General features: G+C 42.5%; 1 protein-coding gene and 1 long non-coding RNA gene across 2 annotated transcripts in view; one reads left to right on the top strand and one right to left on the bottom strand.

Moving 5' to 3' along the window:
* Positions 1-86: 86 nt before the first annotated feature.
* Positions 87-22,194, top strand: LOC122969834. The gene is made up of 3 exons (XR_006399095.1): positions 87-107; positions 1,721-1,877; positions 22,110-22,194. It is a non-coding gene; the product is annotated as an uncharacterized LOC122969834 (long non-coding RNA).
* The window catches only part of hibadha (3-hydroxyisobutyrate dehydrogenase a), a 23,767-nt gene continuing 14,199 nt past the window's right edge, over positions 14,861-24,428 (bottom strand). Inside the window, exons 5-8 of the mRNA XM_044335832.1 lie at positions 23,083-23,216; positions 22,155-22,231; positions 17,065-17,221; positions 14,861-16,399 (exon numbers count right to left, since the gene is read on the bottom strand). Of these exons, the coding sequence (XP_044191767.1) occupies positions 16,241-16,399; positions 17,065-17,221; positions 22,155-22,231; positions 23,083-23,216 (527 nt within the window). The 3' untranslated portion in view covers positions 14,861-16,240. The remainder of the gene's footprint in view (positions 16,400-17,064; positions 17,222-22,154; positions 22,232-23,082; positions 23,217-24,428) is intronic.

The following is a 24,428-nucleotide window of genomic DNA, read 5'->3' as shown; positions in this document are numbered from 1 at the left end:
ATACCTGCACATTATCTCCCCTCCTTGTTAATATGGTTCACTCCTGGAGGTTTTAAGCAGGTGTGTGGGCGTTCACGACGCCATGCTCTCCACACTCTGCTGAAAAGGTGCGTGAAGAATAATCACCGTACTGTCCTCTTCTACAATTTAAGTTAGCAACACACAAAAATGCAAAAGCAGTGAAGCTTGTTGACACCGAGTATTCTCTTTAGGTAATATCTGCTTCCGACCAGTGCAACATGAATGTGTAAAATGGCCGTGGAGTCGTAGTTTTATTCCACATACATGTGTTAAGATTTTCCCACTGTTTTTCAAGATAGTTACCTGATCGCCAAAAAAAAAAAGTCTTGCTCATAAAGATATGATGCCAGTCCAGACCATGCACCACCACTTAGACCTCATCACTAATAATATTTATTGTCATATGAATATCAGTGTTCTGTGTCAATAAGTAGAGGATACTGTGACAGATACTAAAGGTTGGGAACAGCAATGTATATATATTATATTCTCAAAGGTATAGGGGGAAAAACCCTTTAGCAAGCTCTTTCCTTCAAAAACATGCATATTTAAAACATGTTTGGTAGTGCATCATTGTTGTCGTTTGCATGTAATCATTTGTCTGCACTGACAAGAAGGATAATGATTTTGACCCATGTTTAAGATAATGATTATAAATCTTTATCTGTTACTGTTAGTAATACAGGACAAGGTGGATGGATGGTTTAGATTTTCCTGAGATGCTGCACCTTGACCCTACACGTGAATTTCTAATATTTAAAGATTTTTCAAAGAGCTGTTACATGAGTCGAGCATCTCAATCTCCTTTCATTCTCCCTCTGCTTCTCAGCAATAATATAGCTTCATACGGGCGACTACTTCTGATTCCCATCTTCTGTGTTTATAATTATGACCTTTAGTTTGTTAAAGCAGCTGCAGAACAAAGATGTCAGTGTCCATATAGCACTGAAAGGGTGTATCATGACATCATGAAGCAAGAATACTGTGTAGAAGAAGATTTCTGATGCAAATTAAACAGGAAAATATCCCTTTCTGAGGCTAAGGGCCATGCTGACAAGGCTTTGCACAGATAACAAAGACAAAATGGTGAATATGTCATAGAAAGCAGTTTGATTGTCCATTGATTATATTGAAATCAAAGGTTTAGGTCATAGACAGGGTTGGTTAGTGTCATCTATTATAAAAAAGCTGTTGGGTGATGAGAGGTGAACCAAAACAGTCTCCTAGGGGAACCTTATTAAGATCTTGGTTTTGATCTCTCCACACTTTTATCCTCTTTGTCATCATTAGATTTCTTTGACCTGGATTAAACTCAGATTGGGATAGATGGTATAAGCCTTGAATATTACGGAAGTTCACCAGTATTGGACTTCCTCAGTTCCTCATTTCAGTGTTTAATTGCATAATGTGGAATTTTGCTTATGGGTTCATCGTTACACCAGTGGGTGTAAATCTGTGGAGCAGATGAAGGGGAGTCAACACCTCTATGTGTCATGTTAACGCCTATTCAGTAGCTTGATAACAGTCAACTTGTGTGTCTATGATGCTCCATGTGTTCTTAGCTGTAAGCATTGTGCACTTATGATTGAGACCTGTGAGCAAAATTTGGATTCAAGGAGTGAGTCTGTAAGCTAGTAAAATGTAGCCAATTTTTCTAATTTTTAATTATTTTCACAAATTTCTCCTTTCCATATTTCAGTTTGCAGATACTACATGTAGTAGCCTTACCTTACTGGGCCACAAAAATAAATTCCTTTTTCCCGGTGGAAGCATCCCCTCTGCCTTGACTGAAAAGGACAAGATGATTTGACACTGATGCTGTCCATTTCTGTGATCATTCCCACTGAAATGTACAGGTGAGGCAAATGGATTATGCTTATTTCTGAATATAACAGGATGCAACTACCAATTTTGGTATTGAAATGGAAAATGAATAGTGTAATACATGACAGATCGCTGGAATTGTTTGGTACAAATAGGCAAAGTTTTATTTCTAAAGTAAGATTTTGCTATTTTATCTTTATTGGACAGACAGGAAACATCAGGACAGGGAGTGATTTAAGAATATTTAAAGGGACACCAACTTTTTGGAGTAATGAGCACAAAAGCTGCACCCAAATCCAACACACTATCATCACTGTTGACACTTTCTCCCTTTAATTGCCATTTCTGGGAAACCAAAAGTACTCCAGTAATCTAGAGTCTAGTGAACGTCTTGTCCCTTTCTGGAAGTTAATTGATACTCGCAGCTAAAATTTGAGTCAGTTCAGTTTCAAGAAATGTTTCAATTTATAGTATCCTGAGTATCCTTAGATATTCAGGTAACAAACACTATATAATCCATGAATGGTCTTTATCAAAATACAAGTCTTTCAATTGGAAGGGCACAATGAATGAAAGGTGTAAAAAAGGTGTGCAAGAAATTAATGAGTGCCATGGCCAAAGAAGCAGGAAATGCAGTTCTCCTTAAAAGATTTCAGTGTGGATGCTCTGTCATCATGATAAGTACACAGCACTGTAGCTGCATGACTTGCAATAAGTGCAACTTTCGTAGTCGATAATGTTGCTCTTCTGACCACAGTGCAGCTCATGTTTTCTCTTTGAGCCCAATGACTCTACACCCTCTCATTATTTGTACTAAGTAAACAAATCTATGTGGACCCTCCTGTGCAGCAAGTGTTTTTATTTCACCAGCATCCAAGGGTGAGAGAGTGACTGCAGAAAAGGAGTCAGGACATGTGTGTTTTTGAATGTCTATGCCCAAAAGACTATACGCATCATTCAGGCTGAAAATCCAATGATATACCAGTAATCTACACACTGTGTGTACATTTGAATGGGCTTGTTTTTTGTGTGTGTGGGTGCACCTCTTAACACCACATGGAAAAAAAAAAACCAACCACAAGCTCAGTTTAGAAATATAGGAAAGGCTGTACTCCTCGTCTCCCTCTGATGTGCAATTGTCACTTAAAGTCCACATAATGGCCACATAATGGTCAAGTGTCACTTTATTGATGGTTCTGGTAGGAGCTCAGCCGCCAAGGTCTCCCAAAAGTCTTACTCAGCGTTGTGATGATGATCAACTTCTTAAATTTCATTTGATTGTTCAGCTGCTTTCCCCATGAGATCTTTTGGTTTTGTGGAGCCGATAACGGAGCACACAGCATTGTGCGATATTGTTTAAAATGATTTAATAAGCACTTTGTTTTACGATGGAGTGTTATTATTTTACGACCCTCTCGGCAGCCAATGGCTTTGCAGATCAGTCCAATTCTCTCCACACCTCATTTTACTTTACTGCACGCAGGCCGCTTTAATGCTCGGCAACAGTGGTGGCTGAAGGCGACAGGAAAAGTTGTGCCCCTTTTTTCCCAGAGAGTCATCAAACAGACTCCACAGCAGAGAATAAGAAAAAGCCTGTTCCCACAGTCTCACTGGACTTGCATCACTCAGAATGCAGAATGTTGTCTTTTACAGTGGTGCTGGGCAACAACCAGTTTATTTGACGTCTTCTGCTATGATTAGCTGAGACGTTTGATGTCTGTTTGGGCCCTTGGTGCCTATATAGCTGCATGTAGCTGCACATACAGTACTGTAAGTGTGTCTGCTTGTACCGGCCTGTTGGTGTGTGTGTGTGTGTGTCTGCATATGCCTGTGATAGAGTACCTCCTTGCCGCAGTGATGTATCCTCATTATGCCTCCGTCCCGTGACCGCCGCACCCACTCGCTGGTCCTCTCCTAGGAGACAGGGGTGTCTGGGCTTCCCCTTCTTTCCGCTCCTCCATCTCCAAACCCCCTGCCCTTCTGACTCCAACTCTCTCCATCCCCCAACCTGCACCGTGAAGTGCAGTGTGAAGAGTTGTCCTGCTGACCTCTGACTGCTGCTGATCAATGGTTGTGGTTTTGTGATATTAACTCCGTTGACTGAACTTGAAAAGCTTATGTTGGGAAAATACTCTTAGCTTAACTGAGGGTCGGGGCTTGTGACCTCATAATAAAGATATGGAGTGAAGCAACAGGGATGAACCCAAATGTTTATCTGGAAAGAAATTCCCACAGGAGCAGCTCATACTACTGCGCATTTTGATACAAGTTCCTATCATGCAGGTCAGGAATGGCATATTGTGTATCACTGTGGGCATGTGTGTGTGTGTGTGTGTGTGTGTGCAGAGTCAGGCTAAGTTGGGGAGGTAAGGTTACACCATGGGAAAAGCAGCAGAGGAGATAGTGGTACCAGATAGTGAAGGCATCAGAAGAGGAGCTAAGAGCCTGTGCTTAGTGCCTTAATGGATGGTTTGAAAGAACACTCGCACTGTTTGGCTGGGAGCAGACCTCCCCAAGAACTATAAAACTGTGGTGACTGACAAGGTAGAGGTGGGGTCAGGTGTGTGTGTGTGTGTGTGTTTCAGTGTTAACTCAAAATATCTCCACAAACAAGCTCATCAGGATTATTTCAGAGGATGACGTCACAGGAAAAAATTTTAAATGTTGGATTAAAGTGTCCATTAAAGTTTTAAAAGTTTCCTACCAGTGCATTGAAAGAGTCTTTGGCCGCTACTTATTTGCGGTTCTGTGAAAAGATCCCTTCCTGTCACAATTCCAATGTGAAATGGAGGATAAAATCCACAGTTTAGCTGAAGCTAATATGAGGCTTCAGCAGTCACAATATTAGTCAAATAAAGTGTCTTCCAAAGTTAAGTAAGAAATTCCTTTGTGCTTTCTTGCTGCAGTGTAGAGATAGTCTCACAAGGAGGGGAATGTAATTTGTTGACTTGCAAAAGAGATTTTGATGTATCAGAGAAACCTGAGTGGATAAAGTTTAACTATAAAAAAAAAATTAAAAATTGCGATTGCATAATAATTGTCCAGCTTTTAATTCAACATATTTAGGAGATTACAAAAAAGTTCTTATTTTAGATGAAAGGGTTTGACATTTTTGATAGAAACCATTTAGCTCTTATTACTTGTAGTAATCACTGCTTATATCACCCTGTTCAGGAGAACCGGAACATTTGCAGCTTGTTTATAAAATGCTAGGTCAGTGTTAGGCGTCTCCTCTGGTGAACAGAAAGTGATGCATTTTGTTTCTGGCAGCACACAGTGGTTTGCTTGGAATCAATCAAGGAAGAAGTGCTTAGTTAGCATACGTAAAAAGTGATAGCACAACTGAAAGCACAAAGAAAAGACTAGATTTATAGTGAAGCCCAAAGATGGCAACAAAATTATAGCGACGCAATCTTAGATTACCACGTTTAAGACAACAAAATATCCTCACATTGTGTGTGCATGCATGCTTGATAATTAAATTATTCTGTTTATGTGTTAAAGCTCAACACAATCACTCATATTGTGTAGGGGAAAAAGTATATTTTGATACAGATTTCTCTTTAAAGCAGTTAGATGAACTTAAAAGCAGTAAGTGAACAGGCATGAATGGGCGGCGAGACAGTTTAATAAGACAGACAAACTGACGCTGACAGATGATAAACCTATGGCGTCTACAGGTTGTGACTCACGGAGCAGGAACACAGATTAACAGGGGGAGAGGGCGTAACTAGGGAGTCCTGTTTAGGTCAGCTGAGGAGGAGTAGGGGGAGGCAAAGGGAGAAGAAGAGTGTAGGAGGAGAGACAATAGGGAATCCTTGTTTTATAGATCTGTGTTTGTATATCTGTGCCTGACCGCTGTGCACATAGGAAAGAGCAAATTATCGAATATTAAAAACCAGCAAAGAAGAGGAAGGAAGGAAGGAAAACGAAACACAGATTGTGGTTGCGAGAGCTCTACAGATCAAGAGGAAGATGGAGGTAAGGGAGAAGGATACGGTTTATGGTGATGCTCTGTTTGTGACGGCTGTCTGCTGGATGAAAACAGGGCCTCTTTAACTCCTCGCGGGTTAATGGAACTTTTATGAGTTTGTCCTGCAATCATGTAACCCCTGGCGTCTCCTTTCCTCTCCGTCTCTCTCTGTCTCTCATTCTCTTTTCTTTCCCCATATCGCAAGGAAGATCAGAAGTGAGCCGCTCCTGTCTTTCTGTAAACACTGCTCTCTCTGCACTGGGTTTATGAGGACAGGACCAGTTAGGAAAAGGTCTAAAATGGTGGGTGAGTCACTGGTCTGTCTTAGTTTACATTAGGTAAAGACTTGTTTAGGCAGTGGTTAGTATAGTCAGGTGGAGAGTATAGAAGCAGGATAATGGCTTAATGGAAGAGGAGTTAAGCAGGCGAAGTTGTTGTCCATCCATTGTCTCTACCAGTGTGAGTGGTTACACTTTCCTGTGGCAATGGGAGCTTAATTAAAAATAAAAAAAATAGAAGCTCATTTGTTTTATTACTACAACCACATTTGTAACTCCAGACACCCAAGACTTTGTGACACTACTCACTCAAACCCCACAACTTAAAAACTCTGCCACGCCAGGATAACAACGGTTAGATTTCTGACAACACAAGGTGCATGAGGAGGAGGAGGAGGAGGAGGAGGTGGGAGGGTGAGCAAGGGGTGGCGGGAGGGGGCTCTGTAGTTGTGGATTGATGGAGATTGGCGCCGAAAGGCGACGGGAACCCGACCAGGTCTCCCATCATAAAGCACGGCTGAGGGATGGACGGCTGAGGGCCAGACGCAACTTTTAATGCCCGGCCATGACTCACGCTGACTGTCAGTAATGAGTTTTATTCACTTCCATCATTTGAGTGTCGATTGCGATCATGGGGCTATCTGAGAGGCGTGATTGACGGGATGGAGGTGTGGGGTGGGAGAGTGAGATAAAGGACAGAAAGTAGCTGGACATTGATGCTGATAACAGCCTGAAGTGTGCAGCGTTCTGTTACTGACTAATTTCGGAGCAATTGTTGGCGAAAATACTAACGCAGTGATGTCACACTATACAGGCCTCATTTTTCAAGACTGGATTTGCTTCTCATATCCATATCAGGCTCTCCCCCCAACATCTTTTTTCTCCATTTCATCTCCTCTGCTCCATTTCCACTTTCCCTTTAAATTACAAAAACCCCAAATTGATAAAACCAAAAAATAACACTCATCACAGCCGTTTTTATTGTTTATTCAAATATCTTCCACAGCACCTTTTTAGTGTATAGGAGCTCCAGAAGCACATGGTCAAAGACATGCAGTTTAAAGATGATAATCAATATTGATCTCAGTTATAGAGTGAGTGTCGGGTGATGTGAGGGGGAGGTGGGGAGGTCCTTATTCTGTCTAGATGTTGATAGGATCAATGAGCTTTAGAGGATCAAGAATGGATGGTTTCTTGTGTAGGCTCTGTGGTGGTGACAAGGCCAGAGATCTTACACAACCTGGGCTCCACATCTCTCTCATCATCTCTCTGTTTCCACTCTTTGTCTCTCCATTTGCCAATAATCTTTTTATGTTCAACATCATAATGAACGTGCATGTGAAACTGCACATATTGAAGCTGTGTATGAGTAGCTATGTGTGACAGATGCTGAGGTGACTTGAGATGGAAGCATGCACCTTATTTTTCACCCACTCGAGGGTATTGATTTGGAGGCAATAAGGCGGTAATCTGCTGGGCAGTTACATTAGGAAGACATGACATACACACACCTTCTCCCTTTTTATAGACCAAGAACATTAGTAGTAAATTGCAGAAGGTGTACACAAACGCTCCTGTACACAAATCACACCCCAGGTTCCTTATTTAAACTGTGATATTAAATAAAACCATTAAAATGAAATCATTCAAATGGACATGAGAACATGTCTATGAGAAGCTTGTTCTTTCGGAATAGCACAGAAAAGACACAACCCTGAGGTGTGGAGGCTTCTCGGAATAGCTGAGGACGACTGTGGGGCGCAGGGCCTGGAGGTAAAGATCCATCCCAATCGGTCATGCTTACCCCTGACAGTAACAGAGCTTTTTCTATTCTAATAAAGCCTGTCCTCGCTATATTTACCTGCTTAGCACAGTCCAGTGCTCTGGGGCCACTGTGACCTGCCTGTCCGAGTGTGTGTGTGTGTGTGTGTGTGTGTGTGATTTGGAGAGAGAGACATAATGGTGACTTAGCACCCGGACACGTCAACGATATGTAGATTCAGCGATGTTGATACAGCATCTGAATTGGCAGAGAATGCAAATTTATTTGTGGCCCAAAATGTGAGAGTTCACTGAGTGTGAGTGTGTGTGTATGAGAGAGTGTGTGTGCATGTGGTGCACAGCATGAGACAGAGAGATGAAGATTCAGCTGTGTGGGTGAGAGTGTTGGATTAAAGATGACAGCCAAGACCGAGGAATCCCATCATTCCACGTCCAGGGAGCACTCCATTCAGCCACTGACACGGCCCTCCGGGGTGGGGCAGGAGGTGGGGTGCCAGTTAGACCCTGTCAAGGGGTCTTATGACCTGATGGATGTGGTGCTACGGGACGCAGGGAACACCCTGAATATTGCCTCTCACACACACACTGTCATCCTTATACACAAGAACTGAGATGGGCTCAGTGAGGTCAGTGCGGCACAACGCCGAGCCAACAGCTGTCTTATTTACACATGTGTGTCTTTTTGGTTTGCCACAGTTGTCTTTCATGTTGCAGTACAAGTGCAGAAATGCAAAGATGAGCGCGCACACACTTTGCAGCATCCCATATGACAGTGCTGAACAGCCCTCCCCAACTATCATTGAGCTGAAAAGCCCCAAAGTTGCATGTTCTTTTATTAGAATAGCATAATAACTATCCATCACCTCAGCCAGCCAAACGTATCTCTCCCTCCTGACGCTCACAGCCAATCGGCTACCTCGATATTTGAGAGCTAATTTGTCACAGTCAGCAGCATCCCTCCCATTTCTTCCTCTCCCTGAAGTGAGTGTTATTGTCATCCCAAGTCTCTGAGGATGGGTTTTATCATTCCTGCTTAGTACAGCACTGGGACATTATGAGACACACATACACACACACACACACACATTCACAGGCATCTATCCACCCACACCGACCACTTTGCAAGCAAACCACTTGAAATGCTTTTTATCAGCATTTAATTTTGCTCCTCTTCTCTTTCTGTATTCCTCACACACATACAAACAATGATGGCAGTGTGTGTGTGTGTGTGTCTGTGAGTGTATGTGCTCTTTCCCTCCACTCTACCCTAAACGAACCAATTATGGGTGTTTATGTAGCTTTAATGCGTGTAAGCGTCAGGAGAGAAACATTGCACCGCTCACCACCTAATCAATGAGGTCTTGCATGCTACACCACCCCTCGCTTCTCTCCTCTCACTCGTCCTCTATCACATCACTCTTTCCCCCCTCATTTTCTCTACTCTGCCTCTATCTCTCCCTCTCTCTTGTTCCTTCTCTGTTCAATTAGCAAGAGATGAGAATGAGGTATCAGGTCAATTGGCCATGAAGAGAGCTTAAAGCAGAGCAAGATGAGGCCATCACAGAGTTGCTATGCTCAGGACAACGAAATCGTACAGGCTGGAGTTTGGTATACTTAGACCTGAAAATTTTTTATCAGCATTTCAGATGGTTCTTCAGTTCTGAACTGTATTTCATAAAGTTTTTCAATTCTTAATTAAAATGTGAAAGGAAAGTGGTGTAAACCTGTACTCTACATCTGTTGGCTCTAATACCTTTTTAGACTCCTAGGATGATCCCACCTATTGTTTATTTGCTGTTAAGCCCTGGTGCAGAAGTTTTACCTAGATGTAATTGCTGTATTTGATTTGTTTTGGTTAACCTTGCCTAGTTACAATCTATAGATTTAAAACAGAACACACATGGGCCTACAGTGTTCAGGTAACCTGCCATTTAAGATTTTGGTGTCAGAAAAAATTATGCCAGTCCCTTTAGCCAAGTACAACTGAATCGTCTTCACTCTTTGAAGTAATATAATTTCATTTTGTTTCATTGGATGTAACAGTTACTGTATAAATACATGAAAGATGATAATATGGCTGAAAATCAATCAAGATTGTGGTTAAACCTTAATTCAGTTTGTTTCATTTCACTTTACAGTCACTGTAGAGTTACTGTAAGTTATCAGATGACCACCTAAATCAATAAGTGGTTCCGATTAGAGTGTTCTCACTCCTAAAAAACATGGCCACAGGGATGGCAGTGTCGTCTGGTCTGTCAGCCTACCACTTTGTTCCACACTGTAATGTCTCAACAAATATTGGATGGGTTTCCATGTAGTTTGGTACAGATGTCCATGGTGTCCAGAGGATGAATCCTAATAACTTTGGTAATCCCCTGGAGTTTCTTCTTGTGCCACCATGAGGTTCACATTTGTGGTTTTGAGTTAAATGTCTTGACCATTATTTAATCATTTCCATTATTTCATGTTCCCCTCGGGATGATTTGTAATAACTGTGGTGATCCCTTAAATTTCCATCTGGCACCATAATACTTTGGTTTATGACCAAATACCTGTTAAACATTCCCATCAGCCTCAGTTTTTCTTTGTGTTTAGTGCCAATTAGCAAATGTTAGCATGCTAAGATGCTCAACTAACATGGTGAACATGGTAAACATTGTACCTGCTTAGCATGTTAGCATTGTCGTTGTTGATTCTTGCCCTTTGTATTTAGCTCATAGCATTGTTGTGCCTAAGCATAGCCTCACAGAGCTGTTGTTGTAGACTGTCATGGAAACTGCTCCATAATACCAGATGGTCTTACTGCATTTAGTGTGCACCTGAATTTCAGTGGCATTGTTTTCACCTGTCCAAAAAACTGAAATCAAGGAGTTAACACTCCAAAGTTTGATGAACTACAAAAGCATGCTTGGTGTGAACTAGAGCCTGTGGTCTCCCCCATGATCTGTCACTTGATTTCTTACAGACTCAAGATTTCATTTTTCATTTGAAACCATTATTACCACACACAGATCTTTATACAGTTTTCCAGAAGTTGTAAAACAGAATGTGTTATTCCCCTCTGGGTGCTGAGCTACAATCAGGCTGCCTTTACTCTGTTCTCACCCACTCTCACCCATTACAGGTCTGAAACAGCACCGGCAGCCTCTGGATCAGGCCTTCCAGCTACCTTCTCCACCAGCTGGTGGCAGAGATGAATGTGGCTGAGCAGGCGCTGCACCCCCCTGGGTATTTAGGGCCCACCCTGGTGGGTCCGACAGGAATGGTGGGGCCGGGGCCCTGTTACCGACACCGGTGATTATTTACCGGGCCTGGGTCTCTGTGGGAACCGGGCGGTGATAGATTCTGACGGGGCTGATGATCATTCTTCCAATGAGAGTAATTAATATAATGAAGAGCTACTGAGCATGTGCAGCAGCGTGTGATGAATAGAGAGTGTGTGTTGTCGTTACTCACAGGTGACAGAGGGTGTGTGGGGGGTAATGCGAGGAAGGAAGTTTACTGTAGAAGGGGAGGAAAGGGTAGAAATAGAAAGCCAGTGCAGGAAAAGAAAGTATGACGGTATCAGTATCATGTTGGAACATAGAGGTGTGTTAACATAATTGAAATCAGGGGATGTGTTGATTAAAATATTTACATCCCCTCCAACACCATTATGTATAGCTTCCTAGAGGTAGTAACAGAGGTGAAGAGGTTAAAAAGGCACGTAAAGTGGGTGAAAGTGAGTGAAAACAAGATGACAGCATGACAAGACAAGCAGGTTCCCCTCTCCCTCAGATATTTACTCATATTGTTGAGACGCAACCTCTTAACCAGGTAGTGGGTCAATGCTCCACAACTGCAGCCCCTAGATTTTCTAATGAGGACTTCATAGTTATAATTAGCTGCTGTTATGTGCCTCGCTGTCGTTGTGACATGTTATGTGCTGACCCGCTGTCTGCAATGGAATTATCCTCACTAATGAACCTAAGCGGAGTCAATGACTCAGGATGGGGGAATGTTGTCTACAAAACAGGAAGAAGACATGTGTGGGTGTTGTGCTGATGTGCAGACGCTGTGGGTGTGGATCTGGACTATTATTGGTGGGTTCATGGAAAAGATATCAAGGCCATAATGCTACACAGTGAGACATGGGCTCGTTACGCACCGCTGGGCGAGCTATTATACCTGCTAGATTCCAGCCACTAATTTAGCCACATGCCACTTAACGTGTGTTTGATATGAATCACGGGGTGCTTAGAGGAGCCTCACCCCCCTCCCTGCGCCGTGACCCCACTGCTCTCACTTCCTTAAAGAGCGAGTCGTTAAACAGCTGAGAGGATCCACCAGCAGTTATAATGGGGAAATAATGAACGCAGTTGCCTCAGGTATTTATCACAGCAGCAACTCTCTATGCCGAGGCTGTTTTATTCTCTAAATGGCAGGGAGGGGGGTTTACCAGGTGGGCAATTAACTTCAAAGTCTGAAAACACACCAGCAGAAATAGATGTAAATTTTGATCATCTGCGAATAATGTACACAAATTCAAATTCAAAACTAGTTTAGCTCAGGATTCTTCAGGTTCCCCGTTACTAGTAAAAGTGATCATGGGCAGGTTGCAGGATGCATGAAGAAAAAAATAGTATTTTTCTCAGCTCAGTATTGTAAGACAAGGTTGTTGATCAAATCACACAATGCAAACAAGCATCAGAGGGTGAACTCTTAGTGACACATCAGACTGTGTTTTAGCCCAGTGTGGACACAATACAGTGTGGTGTGTCTGGTGTCCCACCACTGGCTGCCTGGCTGACAGGGTGAGGCCCTCCAGTTCAGACCGGCTGGCTCGGGACTCTGTCGGTCCCTCGGTCGCTCGCATCCCCTTCAGACGTCAGCGCAGGCCGGTCTCACCGCGGCTCCTTTACAGCCTGCTTTCATGTGTCCTTTAATGAGGAAACCGCAGGCTCAGCAGCCTGCTATAAAACACAGGCAAATTAAAACACCCAAATATGAATCAGCTACGCTGCCTAATTCAGCAGACCAGTCCAGAGGCGTAGTTCTTCTTTAGGGAGACCTCAGGAAGACCAGAGACTATTGTCTGCAAAGGCCGAGATGGTGTTAGCGGTTAAAAGATGCCAAATCCTGCTTGACAAGTTACCTCAGCTTTTTCATAGGAAGAGATATGTGATACTGTATAAATAGCTTCTCAATCTCAACCTAGAAGTAATTCCTCTCTTTTACAGTCAGATGAAGATTTTCAAAGCGCAGAGCCAAGGCAAGTGCATACTTCCCAAAGAACAATAACAGAGTGAGTCACAAGCCCACTACACAACTCTTGCCACCAATGGCTCACCACAGTCTGATACAACTGTGGCTGCCACTTAGACGACAGCAGCTCCATAAAATGTCGCAGAGAAAAGCCAGCCCTCAGAAAAAAAAGAGTAAAATTAAACAAAACCGCATTTGTTTTTTTTCCTCCCATTTCATTGTAATGATGGAAATAAGGGCATCATTCTGAGATTAGTGCTATTTCTCCCTGACTGACGTTAGGCGTTATATGAGTGCCTGCTGAAGAGCTTTTGAGAAACAATGGAATAACAGCCCACTGAAAGGCACGATGGCTGGATCATGGGCTGATTTGCAAAGTTTAAGCTGCATAAGATGGCTCCGAATAGTCTTAAAAACAGGGAACCAGAACATCTTGGTGTTCACATGGCAAGAATCACACAAGTAAGAGTCTGTTGCCATGTTATTGGTTCTGCAAGACTGTACTGAGCTAAATAATAGCTTCAGCATGCTAACATGCTGACATTCAGCAGGTATAATGTTTACCATGTTCACCATCTTTATTTAGTGCGTTAGCATGCTAGCATTTGTTAATTAGCACTAAACACAGTATACAGCTGAGGCCAATGGGAATGATATTAGTTTTGTGGGGATTTAGTCGTAAATCAAAGTATTGGACAAAGGAATTTTGTCCTGATGGTGGCACAAGATGAAAATATGAGATAACCAAAGTCATTACAATTCATACTGAGTAGAACATATTTCATGGCAGTTCATCAAATAGTTGTTGAGATATTTCACTCAAAACCACAAATGTGAACCTCATGGTGGTGCTAGAAGTCAGAGATCACCAAAGTCATAGGATTCATCCTCTGGGGACCATGGAAATAGTTGTTGACATATTTTAGTGTGGACCAAAGTGGTGAACCAAATGACCAATGCTGCCATGCCTAGAGCCATGCCACTAGTGACTGACCAAAAAAAAAAACCCAAGAATTACAGTGTTTTGTGTTATTGTCCTGTTGGTCACCTTACCTGTTAGGTGATCAAGTCAGGTTAATTCACATGGGCCAACAAGAACACTTTAATTCTGTGGACTTTACAATCTGTTCAACATATGGCAGATATTAGGCCCTTGATTTGGATGAGGAAAACTCATGAGCTCCCTCTTCCAGGTTGGAGGTAAAAAGCACATACATAGCAAATGTTCATTTTGCTACATACACTAAGTCTAGTAACAGTCATTGACTGGCATTATCTCAAAAGTAAGAACATTAGGAATTTAAGTAGCTCGAAAGCTAATTTTACAAGTAAATTTGAAATAGGCTGCTAAATGTTTCAGATGATTGGTAACTGTTATACAAAATCAATACAAAAATATGTTAGAGACATAGTGAGTGAATATAGTTGGTGCATTAACATGTGTATCATCACCTGGGCTAGTTTTCAATAAAATATGGCTACATCAGCTATATTGAGTTATTACTATTATTGAGTTATTGATGTATACTGTTTTTCCTTTACTGGAAACAATATTGACATGCAATATGTGTAACATGGTATATGTTAAAGTATAGAGGGACTATAGATGCTTAAGGTAAGGGAAGATGACCACTGAGCCACTGTTCCCAAAGCTCTTTATCAAACTAATCTTTAACGAATATTATATACATTAATTTGCAACACACTTTCTTCACAAACCAGACAAACACATACAAAATACACAGAACAACTTTTATTTTAGGCCACAGAATGACTGAGGATCTGTTTCACAGAGCAAAGACAAGCTGTAGACACTATTAATGACTTTTACTAAAAAAAAAAAAAAAAAAAAGACAATTCTTTTAGATTCCTTTTCAATACTAGACAACAATATGAAATATACATTATGTACATTTGCTTAGAGCAGGGAGGAACCTTTCCTCGCTGACACTTTACACAGATGTCGTACAAGTAGAGAGACAGACAGACAGAGAGGAGCAATATGTGAGGATAGACTTTAATTAAAGTAAAACGGAAAGTGCCAGAGAGCGAGAACATTTTGTAGTGAACAGTATAAAATTTAAACAATGTTGGACACAAAATAATACTCTAGTGGCTCGATAAGCAGATGCAGACAGCAGAGCAGAGGTAAGTTCAAATAGATTGTGTAACTGTATCAAAATGGTCCAGCACATCGCACCGCGATGCACACAGTGCAAAAATAACCAGGTATATCTCACAGTATTTAACAGAGCAGAACTAGTCCAATCAGTAAGTAGTGACTTAAATGTAGTACCAATGGAAACAAAGTCTAGTGTATTCACAAGGTAAAAAAAACTAGATGATTGAACACTGAAATGAACAAATGAAAAAATTTAAAATGGCTGGAAGACTCGGGTGACACGTAAATGAGTGGATCCTGCCAAAAACAGATGAATGTAACAAAATAAGTAAACTTTGAGCCAGCAGTTTGGTGCCTTCACATGTAGTGCTGTGAATATGGGATTTTTTGTTCCATTAGAAAAGGACAACCCAAACTCTGCACTCCCTTGCACTGTCTCTTCAATGACATTTCCATCAGTATGTAAATTCTCACTGTAGTTTGTGTGGTTTTTTTACTGTCCTCATTACATTTGAGTAATAGGCAAACAGCACTAACCCGACAAAAACATACTTAACCTTTTAACAATCATGCAATTATTACTTCTCAATCATTCTGAAAAAAAATACACATATTTGCATTGTTATATGTAAACCTGCAGCACCTCATCCCATCCTATCTCTGATTTCCCTACTCGGGCTTCTCAGGCCAAATAGAGAAGAGAGTTGCTAAAGAGGAAGGGCTTTGTCTCTAGATACTGATCTAAGGTCATTTTTAGCATTTCCTCCATGCAGAAGGAGAGTCATGAATGGAAAATATGATTCAGCTAATGCAATGAGGGGACATGTGTCGACATACAGTATGTTAATTGGACCACAGATCTGTGCCTGAGGGCAAGGCCTTAGTCTCTCCTGAGCATAGTGGGATAAGGGGCACTGGGGTGTGTGGTTGTGGTGCGTGTGTGTGTGTGTGTGTGTGTGTATGGTAACATCACAATCAACTACGCTCCCCCTCCATTCACTGTCCTTCCTCCTCGCGTAGGAATTGGAAGACGGATGAGAAGTCCTTGTTAGCGTAGCCACGGGAGCACATGACTCTGAAGATCTGGTGGGCGAGGGAACCCAGAGGGATGGGCGTCTTAGTGTTGGTGGCAGTGTTTTGGGCTAAACCAAGATCCTAGAAAAAGAGACACAATGAGAAAGAGGCAGGTGTTAGATAGGTGGACTAACACAAAATCTAATGACTGTTGTAGCTGTAAGAGAGTACTTATAATTCTGTCAGATTTCTTAAGTTTAAGTGTGATAGAACTACTCAGGCTAATGTATGCAGAGCACACGTTGCAAGTGTATTAATAGACACCCAGATGTACGAAATAATCCACAGACACAGACTGACCCACACAGAAGAGCTACAGCAGTGACAATAAAATCTGTGAAACACAAAAAGTCACAGATGGACTGGTAAAAATGAGGGCAGGAGTGTGATTCTGACACAAAAGAAGTCACATGTGACACAAAGCCACATAGAGGGTTGAGAGACTGACAAAACAACAAGACTAAGCAAAGAGAGACTGGTAGTGAAACAATTAGTCGACACTTATGACATATAATCATTTAAATAATTTATTAAGCAAAAATGCATTTGCTAGTTGCAGCTTCTCAAATGTGAGGTTTTACTGCTTTTCCTTGTTTTATATCATTGTAAATTGAATGCCTTTGGGTTTTGGACTGTTGGCTCAACAAAACAAGCAATTTGAAGAAATCACCTTGGACTCTCACCTTGGTTAACTTAATAATAAAAACCATGAAGATAAAAAAGTGACACAAAGACAGAAAGTGTACCTTTGCCATTAGTGTGGTTCCAAATCCGCCCTGGTAGTTGTTGGCAGAGGGGACTCCCTCCATGACTCCGGGGACTGGATTGTACGAATCACTGGACCAGCAGCGGCCTGAGGACATGTTGAGGATCTTTGCCAGTAGTTTGGGGTCCAAACCCAGTCTGGGACAAGAAGGAGAAGAAAGAGGTCAGTATCTCCTTTCAGAATCGTTACTTGTGAAATCCATGAGTAGATCATCCAATCAGTTCAACCAGCTTTGCTTGATGTAAAAGTTTAGTGTTGCGGTTCCATATTTGGAGCATTACTTTGTCCACAAACATGAAAACAAAGGAACTTTTGATAATATTAGCAGGTGAAAGCCCCAAGAACATTACCTTATATAAGATGCAGTGCAAAATGACTCCTAAATAGGACGGACCTATATAAGCATGCAGGAATACTAACAAATCTTGCTTTTATCCAGAGTGACTCATGATGAGGTGAAGGTGAAAAAACTCTGGAAACAGTAAAAAAAGGAAAAAGGGATTATGTAAGATGTAGTGAGGAAATAGGACAGACAGGGATGAGAGCGCCACTTATGGAATTCATTTCCAAAACAGAGTGAAAGAGAAACATGGAGAAGCATGGAGAAAGATGGTTGCGGGGCGGCCGGTGATTGTAGTGACCCCTGTTGAACTTTATGCCTGGCTGTGACCATTCCTCAGTGTTAATGGCTGAAGGCTTTGTAATGCTGGCTAATGCAGTATTGATGTTTACCAGCACATCTATCCTTCATCATCCCTCTTTCATGAAAAAAAAGAAAGTGGAGGAGGAGGACGAGAAGTGGTTAAGCAGCACAGGGGAGCCATAAACTTCTCTGTCACGTATAGCAGCAAGCGCTTACTTCTGCTGCCCCATTTTGCAGCAACCTACTTTCATATGCAAGAAGACAAATCTACATGCTGTGGAAAGAAGACGCAAGAAAGCAAAGAGACAAAGAGAGATGGAGCACAGACAGACAGACAGACAGACAGACAGAAGCAGGGAGTGAAACAAAGTGCCAAGCATTACAGTAGGAAGGGTGTAACTATAGCGTCTGTGTCGGTCGTTCAATCTGCCTGTGTAGTGCAGCTTTTGTGTATTAACAGTTTAAAGGCCAGTGTAAAGCTGACCACATCAAGCCCTGGCTGCCTCAGTTCAGTGTTACTTACAGGCCTGTAACTCTATTCTGCTCTCAATATGACTATTAAACCATCATAGGTCCTTAAGGCCAGCAGCCTCCCTCCCTCCCTCCCTCCACCTGGCACTCATTCTGGCACTCATTCTGCCATTACTACCACAGTTTTTATTAGCTGTCTACTAACTAATTAAGAATGGGAATTGCATTTACACGCTCTCCATGTCTCTCCCTCCTCCTTTTCCCTGCGTCTCTTTTGTGTCCGCTCAGCCTCCTCATTTTTTAACACACTGTTTTGGAAATGTGGCATAACTAACACTGCGTGTGTGCATGCGTGTGTGTGTGTGTGTAAACATGTGTTTTAGCTTGCAATTTTTTTAATGGCAGTCTCACTCATGATTAGTTTATGTCTGTAAGCATCCCTCGCCGTGCTCGCCGTCCCTCTTCTCCTCTGCCTCTACTCGCTCTCCTCTCCTCTCTTCCTCCCCCTCGTCTTCCCTGCTGACACCTCCCTGTCTGAGGACTCTGGGGGACATATGTTTGACATCGCACACGAACCCCCCCCCCTGCCCCCCACCCCCCAATCTCTCCACACGCACACACAAGCAGTCAGCCCCTCCCTGCGTTCTGGGTCAGCAGCTGAAAAGGTTACAGGCTGAGCTACAATAAAGCGCGTCCGAGCGCGCAGATCGTTTGTTATAGCGACCAGAGACGCTGACGGGGAGCTGTTGTCCTCTGTTAACGATAAATCAATGAAGTTCCCCTCCTGCTCCCATCACGCATACACACAACCACTCACCCACGCTCACACGGCTGTGGTTATTAGCTGACGCAGTGGTGTTGTTCCTCGCCTGCGGTAATTTGCGTGAAGAAGAGGACATGTCACGCTTTAACAAGATTGACATGGATAAACACACACGCAGACACAAATGGTGAGACAAACGTGTTGCTGTGCGATGCCGCTGCAGATTAAAGAAATGTGAGACGGAGATGGGATGAAAATAAGAGGGGAGGGTGTTTATGTGCCGGGAGCTCTGGCAGGTGGAGTTCATTTGCAGCACTGATATTAACTGTCTGTTTCATTGCGATTAGCTCCTCGTCCTCATCTGATACCACAAGAGAGGAAGCCCAACCCATTCCCCATTTATTATTGCATTAAAGATGTAACGAGCACATATACACACACAAGCGTTTACTATCTCATTTATAGAGGCAACAAGCGCATTTATCACCCAACTTTAATCTTCATCGGAACATATGCTCACAATTCATTTACGCCGCGATGGGAGGAGGAGGAGGAGAGATGTGCGTCTGCGTTCATGTGTGTTGTGGCAACACAAAAGCGTTGCGTCTTGTTACCCTTTGATTCGCCTAACGTTCTCTCTGTAACATGAATACAAGAGCAAATATGTGCCTGCCTGCTCGGGCATCAATGACGATGTGGATCTTCTATGCATGAATGAGTGCAGGTACACAGGCGTGCAAAGTGAAACCCGTAAGCTGTAAAAAAAAAAAAAAACCCACAATATTCCTCCCTTCCTCAGCCAGTTGCATCTATCCTCTTCTTCCTCTCCTTTCATCTTCATGTGCATCATTAAAATCACTGCTGCCCCTCTCTTCTACTCTCTGCAGCTTCTCGCCCCCCTCTTTCACTGACTGGTTGGCTGCATGCAGAAATTACAGCAGACAGCAAAAGAGGCAGAGGAGAGATGAAGGGATTAAAAGGAAAGAATAAAATGAGGTAAAGCAAATAGGGACGGGGAAGAAAAGCTGAAAGAGAGCGAAAGAAAAGGAGCTAGAAAGACAGGGTGTGTATGTGGATTTTGAGTGTGTGTGTGTGAGTGTGTGTGCTCATAATTGTCATGCGTGGCCATTCCTTGCACTAAGAGAACGTCACGCTCTGTTGGAGACGGCCCAAGCCTCCATCTGAGATCAACAAATTAGCTCCACGAACAGAACTGTGTGTGTGTGTGTGAGTGTGTGTGTGTAAGTGTGTGTGTGTGTGTTTGCCTGCGTTTACAGGTAAAGAGAGACAAAGACACACACACACACGTTTGAAGAAAGGGCAGCTCTATCAGGCCTGAGTCCACCATGATAAAATGTTATTGCCGTTTTCCTGTAAATTGGCTGTGAGTGCTCAGTCTCCTTTGTGTCGGACTGTGTCAGTGTGTGGGTCGGTACACAGACGCCTAAGAGAGCGTCCTCTCTGCATAAGAGGCTGGGCCGCAATGCAGCATGGGAGATTTACGGGTGTGGGCTCTTTCTAAACGATGACAGTCTTTGTCAAACCCTCTAATAAAGCCCCAGAGATTGGCTAGTAAGAAGCAGGGGGCACACAGGAACACACACACACACACACACACACACACACACCATGTATGTATGTACTCACAATCAAAACTAAATATGGGTCAGTCTTGTAAAGATAGAAATAATATCTCACATTCAAGGTGAAGTATATTCTTTTTTTTAAATAGATTATGATGATGTGTGGAGTGAGTAGCAAGTTGTTGTAGTTTGGTAGAAAACTGCTGTCTTCAGTGTCTCTGGATGTAAATCTGTGTGTCTATGTGTGTGTGTGTGTGTATGTGTGCATCAGAGACAGTGTGGCAATGTGTAAATCTGTGTTTCTCCCTTAATGCCTCCATATTTCAGAGGCCTAGTGGGGGGATTTATGTGCAACTGCTCATGCCAATTTTCCTCCTCTGTCTCAGCACAGATAAATCAGCTGCACTAACACAGCTGCACTGTGAGAAGAGCAATCCACGCACATACACGCACTCACACACACTAAAAACTGGATGCACACACCATTTAAGTTGCAAAACCCATAAAAACACATAATAGTAACACAGTGAACAGAGGAAACAGTCCATTATTGACAAGAGAGATATGTATAAACTGGAAAGATAATAAATTCACACTACTAAAGTGGAAAACTTAACTGATGGATCTAGTAATTTCATTCATCTAAAGGGACAACTGATGTATGGGTTTACTGTAGAAAACCTCAAATTCTCTCAAAAAAGAGAGATTCTGAATGGAATCTGCACTTTGACGCGACTTAGACATATTTGAATCATCCTGATAATTCAAGCCATATCAGACTATATTGGTTTAATTCAGAAGACTTCATATCCCATCATTCTTAGCCTCCTGCTCAAAAAGGCCTTTATGCCAGGACAAGGTGTGATGAATGATGGGACTTCTAGGCATTGCTTGGTGACAGGGGTGTGACAGGATACTGGTGAGAGCTCAATCAGCAGATGTAAATCAGGGTCTGTGGCTCCACCCCCTCATCCATCTCTCTCCAGCAGAGCTGGGCCTGACTTGGGGCTGGGCTGACCTCTTTGCACTTCCATAAACTACATACACACATACACACACACACACATTTCCGAACCTCTACTGAAGTAGTAAATTACTGCCACAGTTACAACCACATCACTGGTATAGTAATTATAGTGACGGCTATATCTAAGAGGTAGTTCGTAGATGAAATCATGCGTAGCTAAAATGCGGAAGACTCAAACGTGCCACCTTTAAGTTCATGGCACTTGCTCTTATAATGATATCCAAATGACTTGAAAACTCAGCATTTTCTTACCTCAGCCAGACAAGTCCACCTTTCCACATACCTCAACAAGAAAAGGGAACCCCAGTGGATCTACTGCACAGCTGTTTTCATGTGGCTCCAACGTTGTGTTAGCATGTTTAACAGCGTATTGTGACTTCTAGCTCATTGCCTATTTAAAGCTGGGATAAGCTGTTCACAAGTATCCCTGTGTCTGTTTCTATCTGTGTTCTACCACCTATTCTTACAGCTCCATTAACTCTGCCCATGTAAATGCAGCCACTGTTAACACTGTTTCATTCTTGTTTTTTCCCTTTAGGATAGCAGGAAGGAATTGGCTAAGCACAGCATTGGCTGACAATACCTGATGCCAAGGTTCATGGTCTCTGCGGTCCCAATCATTCCGATGGCCAGCAGCATATTGTTGCAGATCTTTGCTGCCTAGAGGGGATTGACCACAAAGAGGAAATAGCACTTTTACTGTGTGTATATGACTAGGTTCGCAAGACAACATGTTATACAGAATGTCATTTAAAAGGTACGTCAGGCATAATCATAACCATAAGATAATGGGAACAGACAAATGAATATGTCCAGACACACTAGAAACTCACTAGAAAGATCTTCAACTGGGACATTTTACCCTGACATCTCTGGATTAGTGAGGTGAAATCTTTATTTTTTTAGTATTTATTTATTACTCAAAACAGTGTAATCCATGATGCTCAGCATACAGTTTTCACTATGTAGGCTATAAGGAAAGATGATCTGTTGATTTTTGGTACAAGCCTAAATTGCACACATATTGCCTCATGAAAACAACTATAGTGTAGAGCCTTACATGAAGCTGAATTTAACCGAAAGCCAAATATTTCTGTGCGTGCTATGTGTTTTGTGTTTCACTTAATTGTGTTTTATTGCTCATTATATCATGATTAATGGGCTACACTTTTTAGTAAAAAGGGAAGCTTATTTTATTTGTACAGTTACGCAAGAAGTTATCTTCCTCTGACACATTTTGTACGCTGTAACAGTATTTTTGGTGTCTTATAAATCCATGTGGGCTGGGCCCTTGTATATGCATGACACAATACTAACTAACAAACTAACTAACTATTAATGTGCATACAGTATATGTGAGTGTATTTATATGTGTGGAAATATATGTATTTAAGTTACTGAAAAGAGTGAAATTGTGTGTTTGTGAGTGAAGGTGCAGTTTAAAAAAAACAGGAAAGCATGTACTCTGTCTGTGAGTGTGTGTTAGGATGTTGGTATGTATCTGTCTTTACCTGTCCGGTGCCAACCTGTCCACAGTAGACAACATTGGCTCCCATGCAGGTGAGCAGCTCCTGCGCAGCGTGGTATTCCTCCTCCACTCCACCTACCATGAAGGTCAGTTTGGCCAGGCTGGCAGCCCCGACACCTAAACACAGACCACATGTTCAAACACAATGTTGAGGTTAACTGAGGTGAACACGCACTTGATAGTACACATAAATATCGACACTAACCTGCAACACACTGCAGGCGTGCAAAAGGTGTACCCAACTAAAGCACTGTGTATGGCAAGTATATATATTTGCCACATGAAAGAACATAATATATCAACCACTTGACTGTTTCAACACAACCAACTGTGTCTAAAAGGTCAGCTGTGTACTTTTCTGTGTGTGTGTGAGACAGGCGTGTTAAGTAGTGGTGCACCAGAGGGACGGAGGTATCTTTAAAAGCCGATTGTTGCCATCATCCACTGCACAATCCTCGTGGGAGCCCTTGCCTTTTGTCCTGTCACCCCTACTCTTTCTGTCTCACACACACACACACACACACCCCAACAGCTGTGCCGGAGGCGACCCCCCCCCATGGGGGTATCAGTGACAGGCGTGAGGGGTAATTAACTTTACACTTTATCATGTTCAATTAGGCGTCCCTCCCCATGCCTGATGGCTTAAGGAGCGTGCCATGTTGTAGGAGGCAACTTCACCCCCCCACCCACCCCCTCCACAGGGTCCTTAATGCAGAAATAACCCCTTTTCAGAGTGGGCTGGACCTTGCCGGCCTGAGCCTCCTCTTCAATGGCACTTCCCCTTAAATGCTTCATTGAATAGCCGCAGACATTAACACAATGAATCGTTGGTATACACACACACACACACACACACACACACACACACACACACACACAGAGGAGTAAAAACATATGTCCCCACAATACTTTGGAATGTACAGTAGATGCCGAAAGACTGAGAAGTTTCAGAAAGAAACACCTTGCCAGATCAGGCACATTAAGTGACAGACTTCCAGTTCCTCGCAAGAAGGAAAGAAAGAAAGAAAGAAAGGAAGGGGGAAGGAGAGGGAGTTCAAATCTCTCTTTAGGGTGTTGTCTAGCTCTAATGAAAGGCCTCTTAATACTGAAAGCCTAATAATGTCTGTGTTAATAATTAAAAGGGAATTAGTACAGACAAAACAGCTGAAATCACATTACCTGAGGAGAGGAGAAGGGAGATGAGATGAAGACAGAGGAGAGACGGGACTTACTGTATGTTTCCATTACCCATAAACATAAATATACATCCCTTTATCCCCTCCCCCCTCTTTAATTGGCTGTGCTGTTGTCAAATGTATGATTATGCCA

This window comes from Thunnus albacares, chromosome 19 (genome assembly GCF_914725855.1).
Source record: "Thunnus albacares chromosome 19, fThuAlb1.1, whole genome shotgun sequence".
Taxonomy (NCBI): Eukaryota; Metazoa; Chordata; class Actinopteri; order Scombriformes; family Scombridae; genus Thunnus; species Thunnus albacares.
Note: the sequence above shows the minus strand (reverse complement) of the source record. Positions and strands in the feature narration are given on the sequence as shown.